Source organism: Labrus mixtus, chromosome 3 (assembly GCF_963584025.1).
Source record: "Labrus mixtus chromosome 3, fLabMix1.1, whole genome shotgun sequence".
NCBI lineage: Eukaryota > Metazoa > Chordata > Actinopteri > Labriformes > Labridae > Labrus > Labrus mixtus.
In genome coordinates this window covers 32,180,244-32,199,492 of record NC_083614.1, presented here as the reverse complement: position 1 = coordinate 32,199,492, position 19,249 = coordinate 32,180,244, and the positions used below count along the sequence as shown (strand labels likewise).

Here is a 19,249-nt window from a genome sequence, read left to right as displayed (position 1 = left end):
AATTTAAACTCAAAGCCTCAATATGTTGCAGGGCTCTCAAGTGTGAGTGTGTGTGTGTGTGTTTGTGTGATTATGGTTAGTGTTGTTTATTGTAGGTGTTAGTGGCAGGTTTTGAGGCCTTCAGCACAGGGTTTGGTGGCTCCCATTTGAAACACTGTGGTTCCAGGCCAGCCATTTTGACTGTCATGATTGGCGAAAGTGTTCCATTCAGTGCCAAGCTGTTTCTTGTTTTGGTCTTGTTTAGGCCGACCATGGAGAAAACCCTCTCTGCATCCGCATTTGAGTGTGGGAGCACTAAAACTAATGCTGCTATCTTAGATAGCCTCCCAAACTGGCTCAAACCGGTCACCTTTGAAAAAAAGGAACCAACTATTACTCAAATGTTTTGCTTTTATTATGTCAATTAATTATGTGTATGTCAGGTGGCGCCAAATATTTCTTACCTTGCTCTTGGCTGAGGACATGCTCCCCCAAAACTCCTCAACATTAAAGGTGGTGGGATCTTGGGGCATGGGGATCTCCATGAGTTGATACTCCAGGAACTCCTCACTCACCTTGTCCTGTTCCTGTGGCCCATGGAAAGGAAGTAGTTCCTGAAATCTAAAAAGAGCAGAGGCTGAGGCTACTGGCAGGTGGAGGTGTGTGGGAGAATGCCAGACAATCCTGCTAATGGCCTTTCATGCTGAGAGACATTAGGGTGTGGTGTGAGCAGTGCAAAGCCTGTCAGACTCGCAGGTCCCCGGATCTCTGGTTGACCGCCCTCTGCAACGGGTGGCCGCAGATATTCTGGAACTGCCTGTGACATCTCGGGGGAATAGGTGCGTGCTGGTTGTGGAGGATTATTTTACTAAGTTTGTTAATGTGTACGCCCTTCCAAACCAGACTGCTCACACGGTTGCTCACTGTCTTTTTGAGGATTGTGTTTTGGTGCATGGAGTCCCTGAGGTCCTGCACACCGACCAAGGCCGCCAGTTTGAGGCGGACGTGATTCAGGGTCTCTGTCAGATGTTGGGGATCAAGAAAACGCGCACCATGGTATACAATCCAAAGTCGGACGGAATGGTGGAACGCCATAATCGTACTCTGATTGACCAGCTTGCTAAGATGTTGCTCTCTCGTGGGGGCAAATGGGACAGTTATGTAAAACAGGTCGCCTTTGCATACGTGGTATGCATGGTCGGGAGGCGCGTGTCCCTGCTGATGTGCTTGTGCCTGGTGTTGTTTCAGACTCTCGGGGGGCTGGATCTCTGCCATGGTATGTGTCATCCATGGTGGATGGACTGAAGGCTGCTTTCTCAGTCGCCAGGCTCAATGCTGCAGAGGCTCATGAGAGAAAAAAACTGTATTATGACGCTGATGTTTGCCACCGTGCCTATGAGGCGGGAGAGATGGTGTGGTTGAATAATCCCACTGAGAGCTGCACGAAGCTGGCGCCACATTGGAAGGGCCCATACCGGGTCATGGAGGCATTGGCGTCTGGAAGTGAGGCTGCACTGACTTACCGCATCAGCAACCCTCTGGACTCTCTGGAGAGGCCTCAGGTGGTTCACCATGACAGGCTGAAACGTTATACTTTGCCAGTGCCTACAGGGACTGTTGGTGGCTCCCCTCCTACCCTTAAAGTATCTCCTCTTTTGTGGGTTTCGCCACTCCTGTTGTCGCCGCAAATGGTTGAGCAACAATTGGCTGGGGGTGTGGACATGAGTCTGTATGGGGAGTTTTCAGGGCCTGAACTAGTGCAGTCACGCAGGGGGCGTGTCCTGCGACCACCTTCACGTCTTCAGGATTTTGTGAGGTTCTGAGTTTGATGCTTGGTGTTTGTTTCCCTCTTTCTGGGATGTTTTCTTTTTCATGTGTTTTTGCTGATCATGTTAAGTACATTTGGGTGACAACTGTGAGACAGAGGGTTTTTTTCATGCTCAGGTTAAATTCTGCTAGGGGACTGTTTTGAGAGGTTTCCTGTTGGTGCCTGTGCCAATGTTTTATGTGAAACGGGGACGTTTCAAGTTGAGGGGGGGACGTATGTAACAGATTGTTGTGTTTGTTATATGTACTGTATATCTCATTCGCTTTTAGAGTGAGGTGTCCCTAAAGGGTTACCGTAGCTGCCGTAAAGCAGTTGTTGTTGTTGTTATCCTGTTACACCGGTACACAGGTGTGTGTGTGTAATAAAGTGGAAGCCGTGGATAAAGAAGCTCCCCGCCTATGTGCCGTTTATTGTTTAAGTGTATCCAGTCCAACGAACCCAGAAAGCTCGGTTACAGAGGTAAGAGAAAAGCTTTGTGAATACGGGTCCTGATCTAGGACTAAAAAACAGGTGTCAGAATAGCTGCTGAAATTAGCAAGAATTCAACTGGCTGGCTAGTTCACACACTCTGGTCAAACTGTTAGCTAATATTACTGATTACCAGCTGACTGGACACAATATTCCCCAACATACAGAAATCAAATGATGAGATGACTTACTGTAATAATATGATATGGTCCTCTTCTCCATAGACTGTAAATATAACGGTCCTGTCCCACGTCGATCAGTCTGTACTTCAGCGAGCGTCTGAATCAAAATGTCATTGGCGTCTTCTTTGTAACCAGAATGTAGCGTTGTTGTAGCAGGAATATCTAAATCTTACCCGGATACAGCAATGCTATTTATTGATTGGCTGTTGGGGTAGCTATATATATATATTTTTTGATTAGCTGGTGCGTGGCAAGCTCCTTCTGATCTCTATGGGAAACCCCCTTGATTCCTATCTGTTCCATTGTTAAAAAAAATAGCGGCGCAACTTGGTGGGCGTTATCCTGGTAATTTATGTGTGAGAAATACAAGGTGTGGCGTGTGAGCGTGTGAACAAGTTGAAATGTGTGTCTCTCACTCCCAATGCGTGAGACTTGAGAGCATTGATGTTGTCAGTTTTGGTGCGCTTTGGCGCCATCTGGAGGTCTCTGAGTGCAACTGCAGTGTCATAAAAACGGTCACGCCTCCCCCTCTGACACCACGTGCATTTGTTGACAAACAAAGGGTGAGGAAGCCGGCAGAGACGCTGTGAGAAGATGAGGAACCACGCAGACTCAAAAGGTACAGTAATATTACCAGATTTTGATGGAGCCTGAGTGTCTGCAGCCCGTTGTCCAGTTTGTTTATTCAACTGTTACCATGACAACTATAGGTCGTGGGTAAATGGCTACATAGATCGGTTTGTAAGGTTACAAACTTTTTGGAGACAAAAGTAAAGCTGCTAAACGTGAGACAATGATGACGTCACCGGTAATGATGCAGCTCAATCTGTAATAAATGATGTCTGCAGGGATGTTCATTCTGCCGTATTACAGACTTGTTAGGCAGTAGTATAAGCAGTTTGCAACGCTATGTAGAAAGTTACGTTACATAACGGTCTGTTTGTGCATTGCTGATGTAACCCCGTGTGTTCTGGCTCTGTATTTACAGACAAATTAACAGAAACCGATGAATTGTGTTGTGAGCCGGGATCAAACATCTCCCCTGATAAAAGAAAAAACGCGTGATTTAGGAGAGACTGCGGGGTTTCTTACTGCGCGAGACGCTAGCTTAACATTCAGTACATTAGCCGTTAACATTCACGACTAATGAATAACTTTATGAATATTATTCAAAACTCCGCAGAACTGATACGGGATGAGTCGAATATGATCAGTAACTGAATACCACAGTTTGATTTCATCTAAACAACTTAAAAAAATACTTTAAAATGTGTTTATCGACGGAGCGTGAATCATCATTAACCTACCTCCGACCAAGCTGTCAACGGCTCTGACCACATTCCTCCGTCATCACACACACTGTGGCAATTCTAGAGTCTCTTGGAGATTATTCCTCTTCATTTTACTTTGTTGACTTTCAGAAACTCATTTTAGTTTTCAAAGCAATAATGGATGTGACACTTAGCAGGGCAACAACAGTGAGTGCTGTCAGATGGGGCCCCCTTAGGGAGGTTTCCTACTGTCATTTTGGGCCACTGCTTTGGTTTACATTTGTGAGCCCTGAGGGGCCCCTACTGGTCTGGGGCCCCAAGCAGCTGGGGCACACACAGACACACACACACACACACACACACACAGAGAGTGCAGATTAAACATTCAGGAGAATGATGTATAACTCAAAACAAGATATACAATGAAAAACAAGTGTTTTGGGGAAATTCATATGCTATCAATATCAACCTGTTGCACTGACAGAGTATGAGGTTTTTGTTTTTCAACATCGGTTTTCCTTTTATTCCAGGATTCAGCCCAAATCAATTGTATATATACAATACAATACAATATATAATTGTATTGTTTAAAAATGATTGTATATGTATAATGGCTGAATAAAATACTCATACATACATGATCAGTTTGCCAGCGTGCGTGTGTTCGGAGAGGAGAGCGGCAGATTATAAATTCATCGTACTCTGCAACATGATGATGAATCAGTTTATGGACGCCGTCTTGTAATACTCTTAGTTTACCAGCAGATGGCGCCTGTGCTACTTGTAAACCCAGGCAGTAAAGTGTATGTGAAGTTGTTAATCTGTCTAAACAGCTAATTTCTTCCAGTTATGTTTGTTGAACTCGAATATTTCTGCCAAATTACTTACTCTAATAATTATAAGGAATATATTATCTTAGAAATTAGTGTTTGTTTTCTAACCAGAATCCCACTGTGACATCACAAGGGGAGCACATTTGAAACGGAGCATTTTTCTCTGTGTTGTAAGACTTGTGCAGAACTCAAACAATGGACTGGATGGGTTTATTTCACATTTTGTGGGTCAGTAGACACTCAGGTTACCCAGATATATGTTCAAAAACATTGTACAAAAAAAGTGGATTTTTAATAATATGTCCCCTTCAGGAGTTTAAAAATAATTTAGTGTGATAGGCTTTAGCAGAATTAGGACGCTTATGATCCAACGAGGCTTGAATTTCTAGCTCCGTCCTCCCGATAGTTTAGAACTGAAGGTGAAACCACTGAAACAAACAACTTCAAGACGATTTCTTGGTGTGCACACTGTTCATTTATTGGTATGAAGCTTAAACATAGCTTGAGCAAACAGGAGCATCTTAATATATAATTTTCAGGTCACAGCAAATAAATTTTCACATGAACAATGAGGACTTTAAATATCCAAAGTGAAGCACATTCTTATAAATCCATTAATTCTAAACACTGAAAATACAGCATTGAAAAAACACAACAGAAGCAAAATACATGATAATCACAATTCACACATTTCTTCATTAAGTATTCACCATGACGACCGTGTTTTACAGAGGACGTCACACCTACCAGGAGCTAGGGTGTAAGATTTAAAGGTCACATATTCTCCTCCTCTTCAACCAGTGTAAATAAGTCTCAGAGCTCCTCAAAACATGTGTTGGGCCACGCAGGCTTAGGACAGTCTGTGCCTTTGAGTTATTTACTGAGATCACAAAGAGGCCTAAAAGGACTCTTTATCCCAGAATCCCCTGCGATACTTCACACCTACGTGTGACGTAAAGGGGGGACCGGAACCTGAGGTAAACCCACAGGCAGCTCCAGTCTTTAAAAGCAATCACCAGGCGTCGCTTCCTTCTCTTCAAGTGTGGTCTGCCGACACCAGAGGATACCCTCTCCAACAAGATGGACTCCAGCATTCGAGACAAAGCCTTTCCTCCTCTTGGCTTACAGAGGTTAAACTCCAGAGCTGATCTCCTAGCTCAGTATAGGTAGCTCTTCACATGCTGAATTCAAGCATCAGAGGATTCAGCTGACTACTTCCATGGCATATTTTTAGGAGTTTTGGGCGCAATCAGATGCTATCAGGTTCGAGCAAAAAGAAGAGTTTCTTTCCTTTGATTTTTCGTAAGACGTCATTGAACGCAACTGGACAGGAGCGCTGAAGGAAGCCCACTGATCCCTGAATCCACAAGGACACATAAAGAACTCGACTCCTGCAACCAGAAGACCCTATAGAGCAACGCTCTGGTCAAAGATCTGAATCCCGCTACCCTCTTCCTACATCTGTCACGAAGGAACCCTGCCTGAATCTGATGATTCAACATTCAACAGAGTGACGATCTAACCAGCTTTGCAACAATCACCAGGAGTTACCCCAAGTAAGAGCTTTGGTCTGGGCAGAAATAGTTTCAGAAATAGTTATGTTTCTTTTATAACCACTGATAATTATGCATCATTGTTGACGACATGTCACATTCTGTTTATTATCTGTTGTAAGCTGCTGCATTTGTTTTATTGTGATGAACTGCTGTGTTCACCTATGTGTGTAATGCTATGCTAGTTTACCTTCAGTCAACGGCTTTTACAATCAGAAAGACCAGTGTACCCACCGTTGAATCAACGTCCGGCCACTGGCTTTCTGGTGTTTAAGTAACAGTTACTGAACTCAGCTCAGAGAGCTCAAACTATTTCAAAAGGCAGCCACATGGCTTCTTTTGTTGTCCACCATTTTGTCCACATGTGACGAAGCCACATGGTGCATTGTCTCTCTCCGCCATCTTGTTTTCTCTCTCTCTCTCTCTCTCCTACACACACACACACACACACACATTTACACCTCATTCACAAGGTTTGCTTGATAATGTTTGTTTGCTTAGATTAGTTTATAATAGTTATTTGTTTGATTAAGTTCATCGATTTTGGATTGATGTTGCTTTGTTTAAATAAATTCTGTTATAATTTAAGAGAGCAGTTGTTTGTGATTACTGGTGTATTTACATTGTGATATAAGCTGGGTGCGAAGGCTTTGTGTACGGATTTCATGCCTTCAATTTATTAAATATAGTTATTAATTATTAATAATATTAGTAATTAAATAACTCATTTGAGACTGATTTGAGTGATATTTTGGTTATATTTCCCTGAGTACAGGGTGGTGCCCCAAAACGAGATTAAACATAGTTTAATGATATTTTATTTATATTATTAATAATTAGAAATAATTATTAAAGAATATAACCAAAGTTGACTTGATACAACCCCAACACATGTCTGTGAAGTGTCTTGTTCTAAATCCACTCTGATCCTGTAATTGATCATGCCTATAAACTCCTCTATTTCAGCCCTGCTCAGAACAGGCTGTTTCTGTGTCTGTACCTTTAAATATGTAAATGAGCTGTGTCTGACCACGCCACCTCTCTGGAAGGGCTTGGGTGTACTCGGTCTTTCTCGCTCCATGTCCTATTGTTTACGGTGAGAAGGCAGACTCAGAGGGCAGAACAAACACCTAGCTGTGGGAGTGTCACCCACCTGGGGGAGGGGCTACTGCCCTTTGTGATGTCATGAAGGGAACTCCATCCTGAATTAGTAAGTCGTTCCCAACTCTCTCTCTCTCTCTCTCTCTGGTTTCTAACTCTATCCACTATCCTATCTCTAAATAAATGAATAAAAGCCCCAAAATAAAAATAATTAAGAAAATAATAAAAATAAACCTTCCTTTAATTTATTTCAAATAGTTTTGAATGACAAGAAATTAGTGTTCAGTTAGTTTTTATCCTTATTTTTTGGACGCCCTGGCAGAATTGGCCCCCCTCCTGTTTTTTCATTCTTCTTCTGTTGCTCTTTATTACCACATGAAAGCAAAACACCTTCGTAGAAATTAGATGTTGTTTTTTTTTTTTTGCTTGGACATAATTGTTCCCCCTAAATTTGCCTCCCTATCTTTACTGCATTGGCTCTTGCAGGTTTCTGAGAAACTCTTTTATTTCTCTGTCTTTATTCTTCTCCAGGATTCTGATGCTGTTCTTACGGAAGGAAGATATTTCTGGTATTGCTGCTGCCTTCATGTGATACTGTGTCGACCCGTGGGAGTCATTTTGATTAAAGTATAAATGCCTTGCATATATGTTGTAAAGCATCTGTTTGTCTTCAGGTTCTGCTGGTTCATTTTTGAGCAGTTTCTGAAATATCTGCTCAGCTTTGGCCTTGCTGTGACGTGACTTTGCATAGATAGTTGCGAGGTCTATTTCCTTTTTGAGTGAAGAGTGAGGGTAAAGAGAGATCAGCTCCTCGTGGAGAGCGATTGCTTTGTCCATCATGCTTTGTTCTGGGGAACTACTGCTTTTATAAACGATCCTCCATCTGTAGCAGAGTGCAACAAATCTCTTCAGATAACGCACATCTGGATCTTCTTTCTGAACTTTCTCTGCCAAAACAATGGCGTCATCAACTGATATGTGGTCTGTGTAAAGGTTTAGTAAGGTCCACATGCCACTGCCACTGCAGCACAGAGTGCTCACATTTCCAGCCAACTCACGGACTTCATCCCGAATGTTTTCTCCTTCATTAGCCCGTTGTTCAAGGTAGAGCGCAACGAGGTACAAGTTCTCTGGATCCCGTTCCTTGGCTTGTCTCATTTTCTCCAACAGGTCAGGGTCCAGCCTTGGGTCACTGAAGTTTTGGGCGTTCTTTAACCATATGACATAGCTGGTGTTCCAATCCACCATGTCCGGCTGCATCCTGGCAGCTTTCTCGTAGTAATCAACAACCAGCTTCTTATCCTCTCCTAAGAACATCAGGGTCCAGGCCTTTTCAGCGTAGATCTCTGCATGGAGGTCGTCCTGGGATGGAGATGGGTATTTTTCCATCAGGGCATCAACCTTTGACAGGTAAGCCTGACTCTCCTCTTGATCTCCCAGGTGGTGGTGCAGCCAGGCCAGGTTCCCGTAGTTCACCACTAACCAAGGACCCTCATCTGCATCTCTCAGCTTGTTGAGGGTCTCTGCAGCCTTCTGGAACAAACTCTTAGCCTCTTCATTTAACCCCAGCTTATACTGAATGAACCCCCACATGTTGTAAATGTGGCCCAGCCATCGATTTCCCTTCTTTGTGCTGAAGTCCTCCATCTTGTCTGTGAGACGTAAAAGTTTCGGCCTGCTGCGGTCCAGGTTCCAGGTGAAGTGGCACTGCAGGGACTCCAGTGTGGTTTGACTCTGAGCAGCACTGATGGAGAATAAAAAACAAACATTTAAACACATCAGCAGCTAGTTTTGACTCTTGTGTTCTTGTTTGTTACGTCTCGTCTCGCCGTGTCTCCTCTACTCTTCTAAACCTGAGCTGTCAATCGCCTTTATTACCCTATTATATAGTCAGATAATTAAGTAAACTTCTCAGATAAATAAAAAACAGACTAAATTATTTGGTGGACATCACTGCATGGGCTCAGGAACACTTCCAGGAGACATAGTCTGTGAACACAGCTCATCTCTGGATTCACAATGTTAGCTGAAACCCTACCATGTGTAGGGTTGCCACCTTCCAAGCAGAAAAATAAGGGACACCCGGCAGCGGGGTGCAACTCAGTAGGGGCCTGACCACCACTGGCCCAACAGTGGGGTGGGGCACCAGTTGTGGTGAATCATGATTTAAAACGTGGTTTTAATGAAGTAATAAGAGTCATACTTAAATTATAATTATTAATTAACACTTTTTTTTTCTGAAATAATTTACAAAAACGCAAAACTTCAGTGTAAAGGCAGATACAGTAATGTATGCACAATGAAATGCACCTAACACGACTTCAGCAGATGATTACTACTAGCTATTTAATTTACAACTGAACTTAAAGTTCAAATAAAGTTATTAACTTAACATTAATTCATTAACAGAGTATTATTGAAGTGCTTTTGACACTGCTGTAACATAGAGAGGAGGATGACAGATTTTTAATTAAATAAACAGTAAGAATTTAATAGTATTTTTATTAATTTATTCTGTCCTTCTGTCTTTCGTTTTTGTTGTTTTCTCATGAAATCATGAATGATACTATTAATATGGTTTTGAACTATTTTCTTATTGTATTAATTAAGTGTCTACTGTCGATATATTGATGTTGTATTGATGATATCTCGCCCAGGTCATACTGTGAATACAGATTTGGCTAAAATAAATGTCATCTTTTTTTTTTTGTACCGAAAAATATTCACACTATCCAAACTATACTGGAATAACCTATCTATAAACATGGGAGAAAATATATTAAGTAGGCCTACAATAGTTTCCTTTACATTATATTCATTTTCACTGACACTGTCAAGCCAGTCATTACTTTCTACTCACGTCTGTATTTCTGCATCCGTTTACGTTTTAATGGTGCACGGTGCGGGTATCAGAGACACCTGGGCCCTTTCCGAATATCCACAGTTCAGTACGCAGTATGTACTTTTCAGTAGGGAGTTTCAGTATACTGAACTTTCGTGGTCATTCAGTAGGCATTTTTGGGGTCCGCGCAGTATACTGAACATTTCAGTATGGATACTAACTTCCGGGTTTCATGCAGTATGGATCGGATGCGTGCTTTCAGGAAATGAATTGTATACTAACTCCCACAATGCTGTGCGAAATTAAACGTAAATCGTTACTTCACGTCCGCCTCCAAATCAAAACAAACGAGCGTGGATTAATTGAATAAATATAGTCGAGTTAAAATCCCGACTGAAATCACTACTTTTAATTAACAACAGAAAATAAAACAAATGTCTGCATTATTATAAACCCTTTCTCCCTCTATTTAAATAATGATGTCACTATTTAAATGTATCTTTATTGGTTTATTTTATATTCTGTATATTACTGTCTTTCATTTGTACTTTTCATTATGTACTGTGTGTTATTTAGTTATTTAATCTGCCTTTTACTTGATTTACATTGTGATATTGTTTTTTGTTTACCTGACTGTATATGAGCATTACTCTTCTTGAATAAAGATAAACAAAAAAAAAAAAAAAAAAAAAAACGGGTGAATGCGGCCTGTTCGGGAAACGTAAATGACGTCACTTCCATACTGAATGAATCAGACGAAGTAGGAACAAATATCTGCCTACTGTGTGTGCATACTGAATAGAAGGTACTAACAGTATGCAGCACGGATAGTATGTACTGCATACTGCCTACTGCCTACTGAAAGATTGAGTATGTACTTGAGCGGGAACTAGCCGGCTGAATCGGGCTGAATGATGCTGAGTTCAAGGCATCTTGGAAATACGGGACAAACCGCGTCTCGTATTGATTCAAAACGGGACGCAATATCAAAGTGTAAAATACGGGACGATTCCGTATTTTAAGGGACGGGTGGCGACCCTAACCATGTGTCATGATTTGGTTTTGTATTTGAGTTTCCGTGTTTTATCCCAGTGTTGCTGGTTTTTCCCTTGTGTGTCTCCTAGTTTTGTCTTCAGTGTTTTCTGTTTTATTTTGTCATTTATTATCCTCGTGTATCTCTGTGTTCTAATGTGTTTTGTTAGATTTCTTGAGTTCTGTGTGTCTTTAGTGTTTCATGATTTAGTTTGTAGTTGTCCTCAGTGTTTCTTGTATTCCTGCCTCTGTGTGTTTCCCAGTGTGTTTGCCCTGATTGTCTTCACCTGTGTCATTAGTCTCACCTGTGTCTGATTACCCCATGTCTATTTAGTCTCTGTGTTTCTTCCCTTCTGTGGCAGTTCGTTGTATGTGTTTGTCGGTGCGTATGTTATGTCAGTGTACCGGTGGCTCCCTGTTTTTGAGCCCTGTGTTTTTGTTGAACTTGTTGAAGTAAGTTTTTGTTTGGCTTTTTGTTAAAATAAATAGTTTAGTTAATTCTGCACTTGGGTCCACACCTCCTTGTTTTTCAATTGTGACACCATGCAAAGCGCAAGCTGTATATAAACCAGATCCAGAAACATTGCTGGCTCTCCTTGGGCCTGAGGTCGTTTAAAATGGACTAAGTCGAAGTGGAACACTGTCCTGAGGTCTGACAATTTGAAATCTTTTTAGAAAAAATGGACGCTGCATCCTCCGGGGCTAAAGAGGAGAGGGACCATCTGGCTTGTTATCAGCGCTCAGATTAAAAAAAAAAACAGCACCTGTGATGGTATGGGGGTGCATGGGTAAACTGCACATCTGTCAATGCTCCATTAATGCTGAACCATACATACAGGTTTTGGAGCAACATATGCTACCAAATAGAAAACCTCTTTTCTGGGAAGGCCTTGTTTATTGCAGCAGCATAATGTCAAACCACATTCTGCACAGTGACAACAGAATGGCACATAAGTCAAAAGCCTCATTTCCACCTAGCGGTCCGGTCAGAGGTCTGCACCTCCAAGGTCGCCCATGGGGGCCAAAAATCCAAAACAGCATTGAAATAACTCTCGAAATCTGCAGGATATTTAATCTTGCCGCGTTTTCTGTTTGTCCTTTATTACTGCTGTCAGACGGAAAGTGACGGTTCTTTTAACCAATCAACGGACTGCGGTTTGTCTCGCTCCAACCTTCAGGATCGGATTGGTACACTTGGCACCTAATGTGGATCTAATGTGTTTGGATTAAATCTTTTATTGGATGTAAACTGTTGGGACTCAGTTTGATGGATTATTATGATCAGGAGAGTTCAGTAAACCTTCAAACGGTTAAAAGGTGTTGTTTGTTTGTCGGTGGTCTGACAGATGGGTAGATTGTGACTGCTGTTGTGGTCTGACCTGCACACACTGGGCCGTTTGAGTAACAGGGTCAAATATGCTGGTGCATGACCGTTTATGTTTTCATAATTACACAAAATTACCTGGCAATTGTCTGTTTTGTCTTATTTTGTAGTCTGCAGCCCCTTCTTTCTTGACAACAACACAGAGTTCAGACCAGGAGGCAGAGCTGCAGTCTTAAACGCTTCTCTGCGCCTCCCTTAGATCTCTCTCCCAGTCACTATAGCTGTAATTCGAACTGTAGTTATACTACAGGTACTGTGTTTTTATAAGTCATCCAAACGTAGAAAAAAAAGGCGTAAATCGTCAAAATCTCATTAGAATCAAAACTACGAATACGATTTTGCAAAAAAATCAGAATATTCACTGCAGACTTTTGAACATTAGTCCTTAGCATCCAAATCTCGTTTAGTGAATGATCTGATATCAGATCAGCATATTGATTTACTTTGTTTGACTGAAACCTGGCTGTGTCGAGATGAATTCAAATTCAATTCAAATTCGAATTCAAAAAACTTTATTTGTCCCCGGGGGGCAATTCAAAGGCACACAGAGCAATGAATTAACAACAGTGCAAGTAAACAAAACATTTTAACCTAAATATAAAGTGTCAATTTAAATACAACTTAAACTTAACTTAAAAATACAAAATATAAAACAGTAGATATAAGTGGACAGTGATCGGACTAACAGATGTAAACAGACCTATGTGCAGTAAACGAGAAATAAATATATATATACAGAGCTATGTGCAAGTAGGCAAATACTAGATGATAAGTTATTAAGGTGCATGGTGAATAATAATGGAACAACAGAACTAATATATACAATATAACTGTAAGGTAAAAATGAGATAAATAAAGTGACCGTAGTGCGCTGATGGATAAGAACAACAGGAATAAATTAACCAGAACTGTATGAATACTGATATAAGATGGATAGAATAAAGTGATGTAATGCATGAGACCAGATAAAGCAGAGGCAGTTAAGGTGCACGGCAAATATAAAGGAAGTAAAAAAGCAAAGTTCACGGCTGAGAGTCTGCATTGGGTGAGAGGTGTTGGTGTCTGTTGGGGGGTTAGGAGTTGAGGAGCTGGACAGCCCTGGGAACAAAGGTTGCTCTTCTCCTCTGTGTCCTGCAGCAGGGACGGCGAAGCTGGCGTCCTGAGGGGAGCCACTCAAACGCTGACTATCTGTAAATCTCAGTCACTAACCACCTACTTTCCTGGGAGCTCTTGAGCTCTCTTAGGCTCCTCGAGATCGTTGGTTGACGGCCTGCCAGAACAACCCTCCCCCCCACCGGATTGTTGATGGACGGCCTGCCAGAACAACCCCCCTCCCCACCGGATTGTTGATGGACGGCTTGCCTCCCCCCACCCCCTTGCTCCCTATCCCTCTTCCTGCATCTTATCCCATCTCTCCCCCTATCCCCTTCCAAGCAGTCTAGGCCTGTGAAGGCTGTTTCGTCATGAGCCGGGGATCCGGCCAAAGATTTCTGCCTTTTAATAAGACAGTTTTTTCTTACTACTGTAACTTTTGCTGCTTTGCTAAAGTGCTCATGATGGATAGGCCGGATCTTTGTAACATAGCAATAAGTAAGGTCTTTTTACCTGCTCTTTTGTAATGTTAAAAGACAAAGAGTAAGGTATTTTACCTGCTTTTTGTAAAGTGTCTCGAGATAACACTTGTTATGAGTTGACGCTATACAAATAAAAATTGATTGACTGATTGATTGATTCTTTGGTTAGTATTATGTATCCGTTTTGCCCCCTCCCCTCTGCCCTTTTGTACAATTTCCAGTGGGAGAGGTGGGTGTCCATTGTTTTGCCTAAGTGAGAGAAACAATTAAACAAGTCATCATAGAATAAATTGTTATTCCAAGTCTAGAAGACAAACAGTTTAATGACGTGGTTAATCTCTTATGTTGCAAAAACAACTACAAAACATTTGACGATTAGTCGACGATGTAAATCCGTTGGGGGGACAGGCCTACTGCAGAGTGGTAAACATGACCCTGTCACAACTTTTTTTAAATGTGTTACTGGCATAAAATATAAAATGGGCACATCATACTTTTCCAAAAAACATTGAAATGTCTCAGTTTCAACAGTTGTCTGTGTTATTTTCAATTCATAAATTTTTATCTTATCATTTTACACAACGTCCGACTTCTATTGAACCATCAATCAATCAATCAACTTTTATTTGTATAGCGTCAACTCATAACAAGTGTTATCTCGAGACACTTTACAAGAAGCAGATAAAATACCTTACTCATTGTCTGTTAACATTACAAAAGAGCAGGTAAAAGACCTTACTCATTGTTATGTTACAAAAAGCAGGTAAAAAGATCCAGCCTATCCATCATGAGCACTTGTGGGGTTGTTTGTTCTTACCATATACTTCCTGTGCAGAGGTTTACGCAGAGGCCTCTGGTAAACAGGATATGGGCTTGGTGCGATCTGAACAGCGATATTTCAGCAACTGTCGCAGTTTTATTTTAACACATGAGCACAATACATTTTCCATTACACATTCCACCTCTTCAATAAAACCCCCCAGAAAAATCAGTCGTAATGATGATTACTTAAAAGGAAACACAAATTAAAATCATCCCTCACCCTGCACACTCAAAAAGACCACATCATCACCTCAAACTGGCCTTTGAATACTCGCTCTCTCAACAATAAAAGCCTCATTCTCCATGACTTCATAACCGACACCAATAATGGACTCCCTTTTTCTCACCGAAACCTGGCAAAATGCCATGGACTATTCCTCACTAAACTAAACCACAAACACAGGATACACATACATCGACAAACCCCGTCCCGATGGACAGGGTGGTGGTGTTGCTGCTGTTTACAGGAAGAACATTCAAACTAGCACCATTCCCAACCCTGCAGTTGACTCCTTTGAACACATTGTTTTCAAACTCTCTGGTCCTACTCCCCTGGTCACTGCTGTAATCTATCGCCCCCCCGAAACCAAACCCTTCTTTTTTCAGTTATTTATGACTTTCTTACCCAACTCTGCTCAATTTCAACTTCTGTTTTGCTCCTTGGGGATTTTGACTTCCACATCAATGACAAATAGACTGCGAAATAATTCCTGGACCTACTTCACTGCCTCAACTTTCACAACAGACACATTCTGGACTGGACACAATCCATCAACTGTCAAGTCTCAACCTCAACATCTCCAACCATCTGGTTATAAACATGGACATTGACATCCCTCTTCCCACTCCAAAGCTAAAACAAAAAATCTCCTTCAGAAACGTAAATTCAGTCGACCCCTCAGCTTTATCAGCCTCTATAACCAGCAAAATCCCCCCCCTCCCTCTGAACTCATCACTTACTATAACAACACACTCTCCTTCTGTCTAGATCAACTGGCTAAACTTAAAACTAAAACTCTCTCATTCACACACTTTGCACCCTGATACACTCTCAAACTCCATAAAATGAAATCCCACAAACGCCAGCTGACTACCTCAGACAATACAAAGAAGCTCTCAGCGCAGCCCGGTCCACCTATTACTCACACCTAATCCACTCAGGCTCATCCAACCCCAAGGCTCTCTTCTCTACAATAAACAAACTCTTCAAGCCCAGTGACAACACCTCTTCCTCCTTCACAGTTGACAAATGCGATGCTTTTCTTTTATTATTCCAATCCAAAACTGACACCATTTACAGCAGCTTCAACACTCTCACTGTCCCCTCTTCATCCCTACCCGCATCCCCCCGCCTCATCACCCAACCTCTGTGTCAGTTCTCCCCTGTGTCCCCAAATGAGCTATCCATCATCACCACTAGCATTTACCACCACTAAGTCCTCCACCAGTACTCTCGACCCCATCCCATCAAGTCTTGTCAAAAACGATCTCCCGGCCATCTCGCCACTCATAACCTCAATCATCAACTCCTCCCTCTGCTCTTGTTCAGTACCCAAAACACCCAAACTGGCAGACGTCACCCCCATCCTCAAGAAACCTGGACTCAAAACCGACAGCATGTGAAACTTCCGCCCCATCTCCAACCTCTGCTTTCTGTCAAAAATACTGGAACGTGTTGTCTCCTACCCAGATCAAATCCCACCTCTCCTCCAATAACCTGTTTGAACCATTCCAGTCAGGCTTCCCAGCACAGCACAGAAACAGCTCTCCTCAAAGTCACCAACGACCTCCTCAACATCCTCAACATCCTCGGCCTCACTGCAGCCCCTGACACCATCAGCCACAGTATTCTTCTATCCAGCTTAGAACACTCACTCAACATCACTGGCACTGCTCTTTCCTGGTTAAAATCCTACCTCACCGACAGACAACAGTTTATCAAAATCCATCTTTAACTTGTTTTTATTAATATTAGCTTAATGTGATACACCTGATACCCTTCTGTTACTAAAGATGATCATCCAAAGTCCTTAATAAACTCCAAAACATCTAGGACTCTGCTGCACCCCTTCTCACCCACACCCGATCCAGTGAACACATCGCCCCTGTCCTACATATCTCCACTGGGTCCCTGTCCTGTACCGTATCCAATTCAAAATCCTTCTCCTTACACATAAAGCCCTTAACCACCAGGCCCCCTCATACCTCACAGCTCACCCTCACACTCCTGTACGCAGCCTCCATTCTTTAAAAGCCAACCTCCTGTCTCCCCCACTTAGAACCAAGCGACGAACCCGGGGGGACAGAGCCATAGCTGCCCCCCTCCCTCTGGAAACTCACTCCCTACACACATTCAACACTGCACTGACCCTTCTACATTCAAATCACTGATCAAAACTCACCTCTCCAAACAAGCTTTTAATCTATGATTGTGATGTGTGTTCTGTTTATCTGTAGCTGCACCTTTATGTTGTTTTATTTATGATTTGTGTGTAATGTTGTAATGTCTCTTAGTCTGTCCTTACTGTTCTGATCCTTCTGTCTTTTTAACAAATGTACAGTGTCTTGAAATTGAAACTCATAAATAAAATGTATTATTATTATTTTACCCCAGACAAACAAAAAGTCACAAAAGCAACAAAGTGAGAAAAGTAAACGTGTGAAACACTAAAATAATGAAGCTAAAGGGGAAGAAAAAGACAAATAGGAAAGAGTTTGGAATTAATAAATTAGAAACATGTAAACATTCGTATGCAAGTCAGATACTCACCTCATCTTTCTGCTGTTTCTTCCTCTCAGATGTTTCCTCTTGAAGTTGCTCTCTGGTTACAGTCGCTCCAGGTTCAGCTCTCTAGTGTGGATGACGTGATGTGCAGTAGCAGCTTTAAATGTCCATGATAGAGGCGTGGCACTTTCCTTATCAGCAGGATGTTATGTGACTTTCCTTTCCTTTCTTAAAAATTAAAAATCAAAGCCTCAATATGTTGTCAGTTTTGGTGCGCTTTGGCGCCATCTGGAGGTCTCTGAGTGCAACTGCAGTGTCATAAAAACGGTCACGCCTCCCCCTCTGACACCACGTGCATTTGTTGACAAACAAAGGGTGAGGAAGCCGGCAGAGACGCTGTGAGAAGATGAGGAACCACGCAGACTCAAAAGGTACAGTAATATTACCAGATTTTGATGGAGCCTGAGTGTCTGCAGCCCGTTGTCCAGTTTGTTTATTCAACTGTTACCATGACAACTATAGGTCGTGGGTAAATGGCTACATAGATCGGTTTGTCAGGTTACAAACTTTTTGGAGACAAAAGTAAAGCTGCTAAACGTGAGACAATGATGACGTCACCGGTAATGATGCAGCTCAATCTGTAATAAATGATGTCTGCAGGGATGTTCATTCTGCCGTATTACAGACTTGTTAGGCAGTAGTATAACCAGTTTGCAACCCTATGTAGAAAGTTACGTTATATAACGGTCTGTTTGTGCATTGCTGATGTAACCCCGTGTGTTCTGGCTCTGTATTTACAGACAAATTAACAGAAACCGATGAATTGTGTTGTGAGCCGGGATCAAACATCTCCCCTGATAAAAGAAAAAACGCGTGATTTAGGAGAGACAACGGGGTTTCCTATTGCGCGAGACGCTAGCTTAACATTCAGTACATTAGCCGTTAACATTCACGACTAATGAATAACTTTATGAATATTATTCAAAACTCCGCAGAACTGATACGGGATGAGTCGAATATGATCAGTAACTGAAAACCACAGTTTGATTTCATCTAAACAACTAAAAATATACTTTAAAATGTGTTTATCGACGGAGCGTGAATCATCATTAACCTACCGCCGACCAAGCTGTCAACGGCTCTGACCACATTCCTCCGTCATCACACACACTGTGGCAATTCTAGAGTCTCTTGGGGATTATTCCTCTTCATTTTACTTTGTTGACTTTCAGAAACTCATTTTGGTTTTCAAAGCAATAATGGATGTGACACTTAGCAGGGCAACAACAGTGAGTGCTGTCAGATGGGGCCCCCTGAGGGAGGTTTCCTACTGTCATTTTGGGCCACTGCTTTGGTTTACATTTGTGAGCCCTGAGGGGCCCCTACTGGTCTGGGGCCCCAAGCAGTTGGGGTACACACACACACACACACACACACACACACACACACACCGAGTCCAGAATAAACATTCAGGAGAATGATGTTTAACTCAAAACAAGATATACAATGAAAAACAAGTGTTTTGGGGAAATTCATATGCTGTCAATATCAACCTGTTGCACTGACAGAGTATGAGGTTTTTGTTTTTCAACATCGGTTTTCCTTTTATTCCAGGATTCAGCCCAAATCAATTGTATATATACAATACAATACAA

The 19,249-nt window shown here is 42.0% G+C and overlaps 1 protein-coding gene and 1 long non-coding RNA gene across 2 annotated transcripts; both read right to left on the bottom strand.

The window, feature by feature from the left end:
• Positions 1 to 14: 14 nt before the first annotated feature.
• Positions 15 to 3,264, bottom strand: LOC132971869 (uncharacterized). The gene is made up of 3 exons (XR_009672817.1): positions 2,467 to 3,264; positions 444 to 600; positions 15 to 349 (listed from the first exon to the last, which is right to left on the bottom strand). It is a non-coding gene; the product is annotated as an uncharacterized LOC132971869 (long non-coding RNA).
• Positions 3,265 to 6,916: 3,652 nt separating this feature from the next.
• On the bottom strand, positions 6,917 to 17,839 carry LOC132971788 (interferon-induced protein with tetratricopeptide repeats 1-like). The gene is made up of 2 exons (XM_061034600.1): positions 17,640 to 17,839; positions 6,917 to 8,959 (listed from the first exon to the last, which is right to left on the bottom strand). Exons 1-2 carry the CDS (start codon positions 17,642 to 17,644, stop codon positions 7,681 to 7,683), a joined length of 1,284 nt encoding a protein of 427 aa, XP_060890583.1. The 5' UTR covers positions 17,645 to 17,839; the 3' UTR covers positions 6,917 to 7,680.
• Positions 17,840 to 19,249: the final 1,410 nt, after the last annotated feature.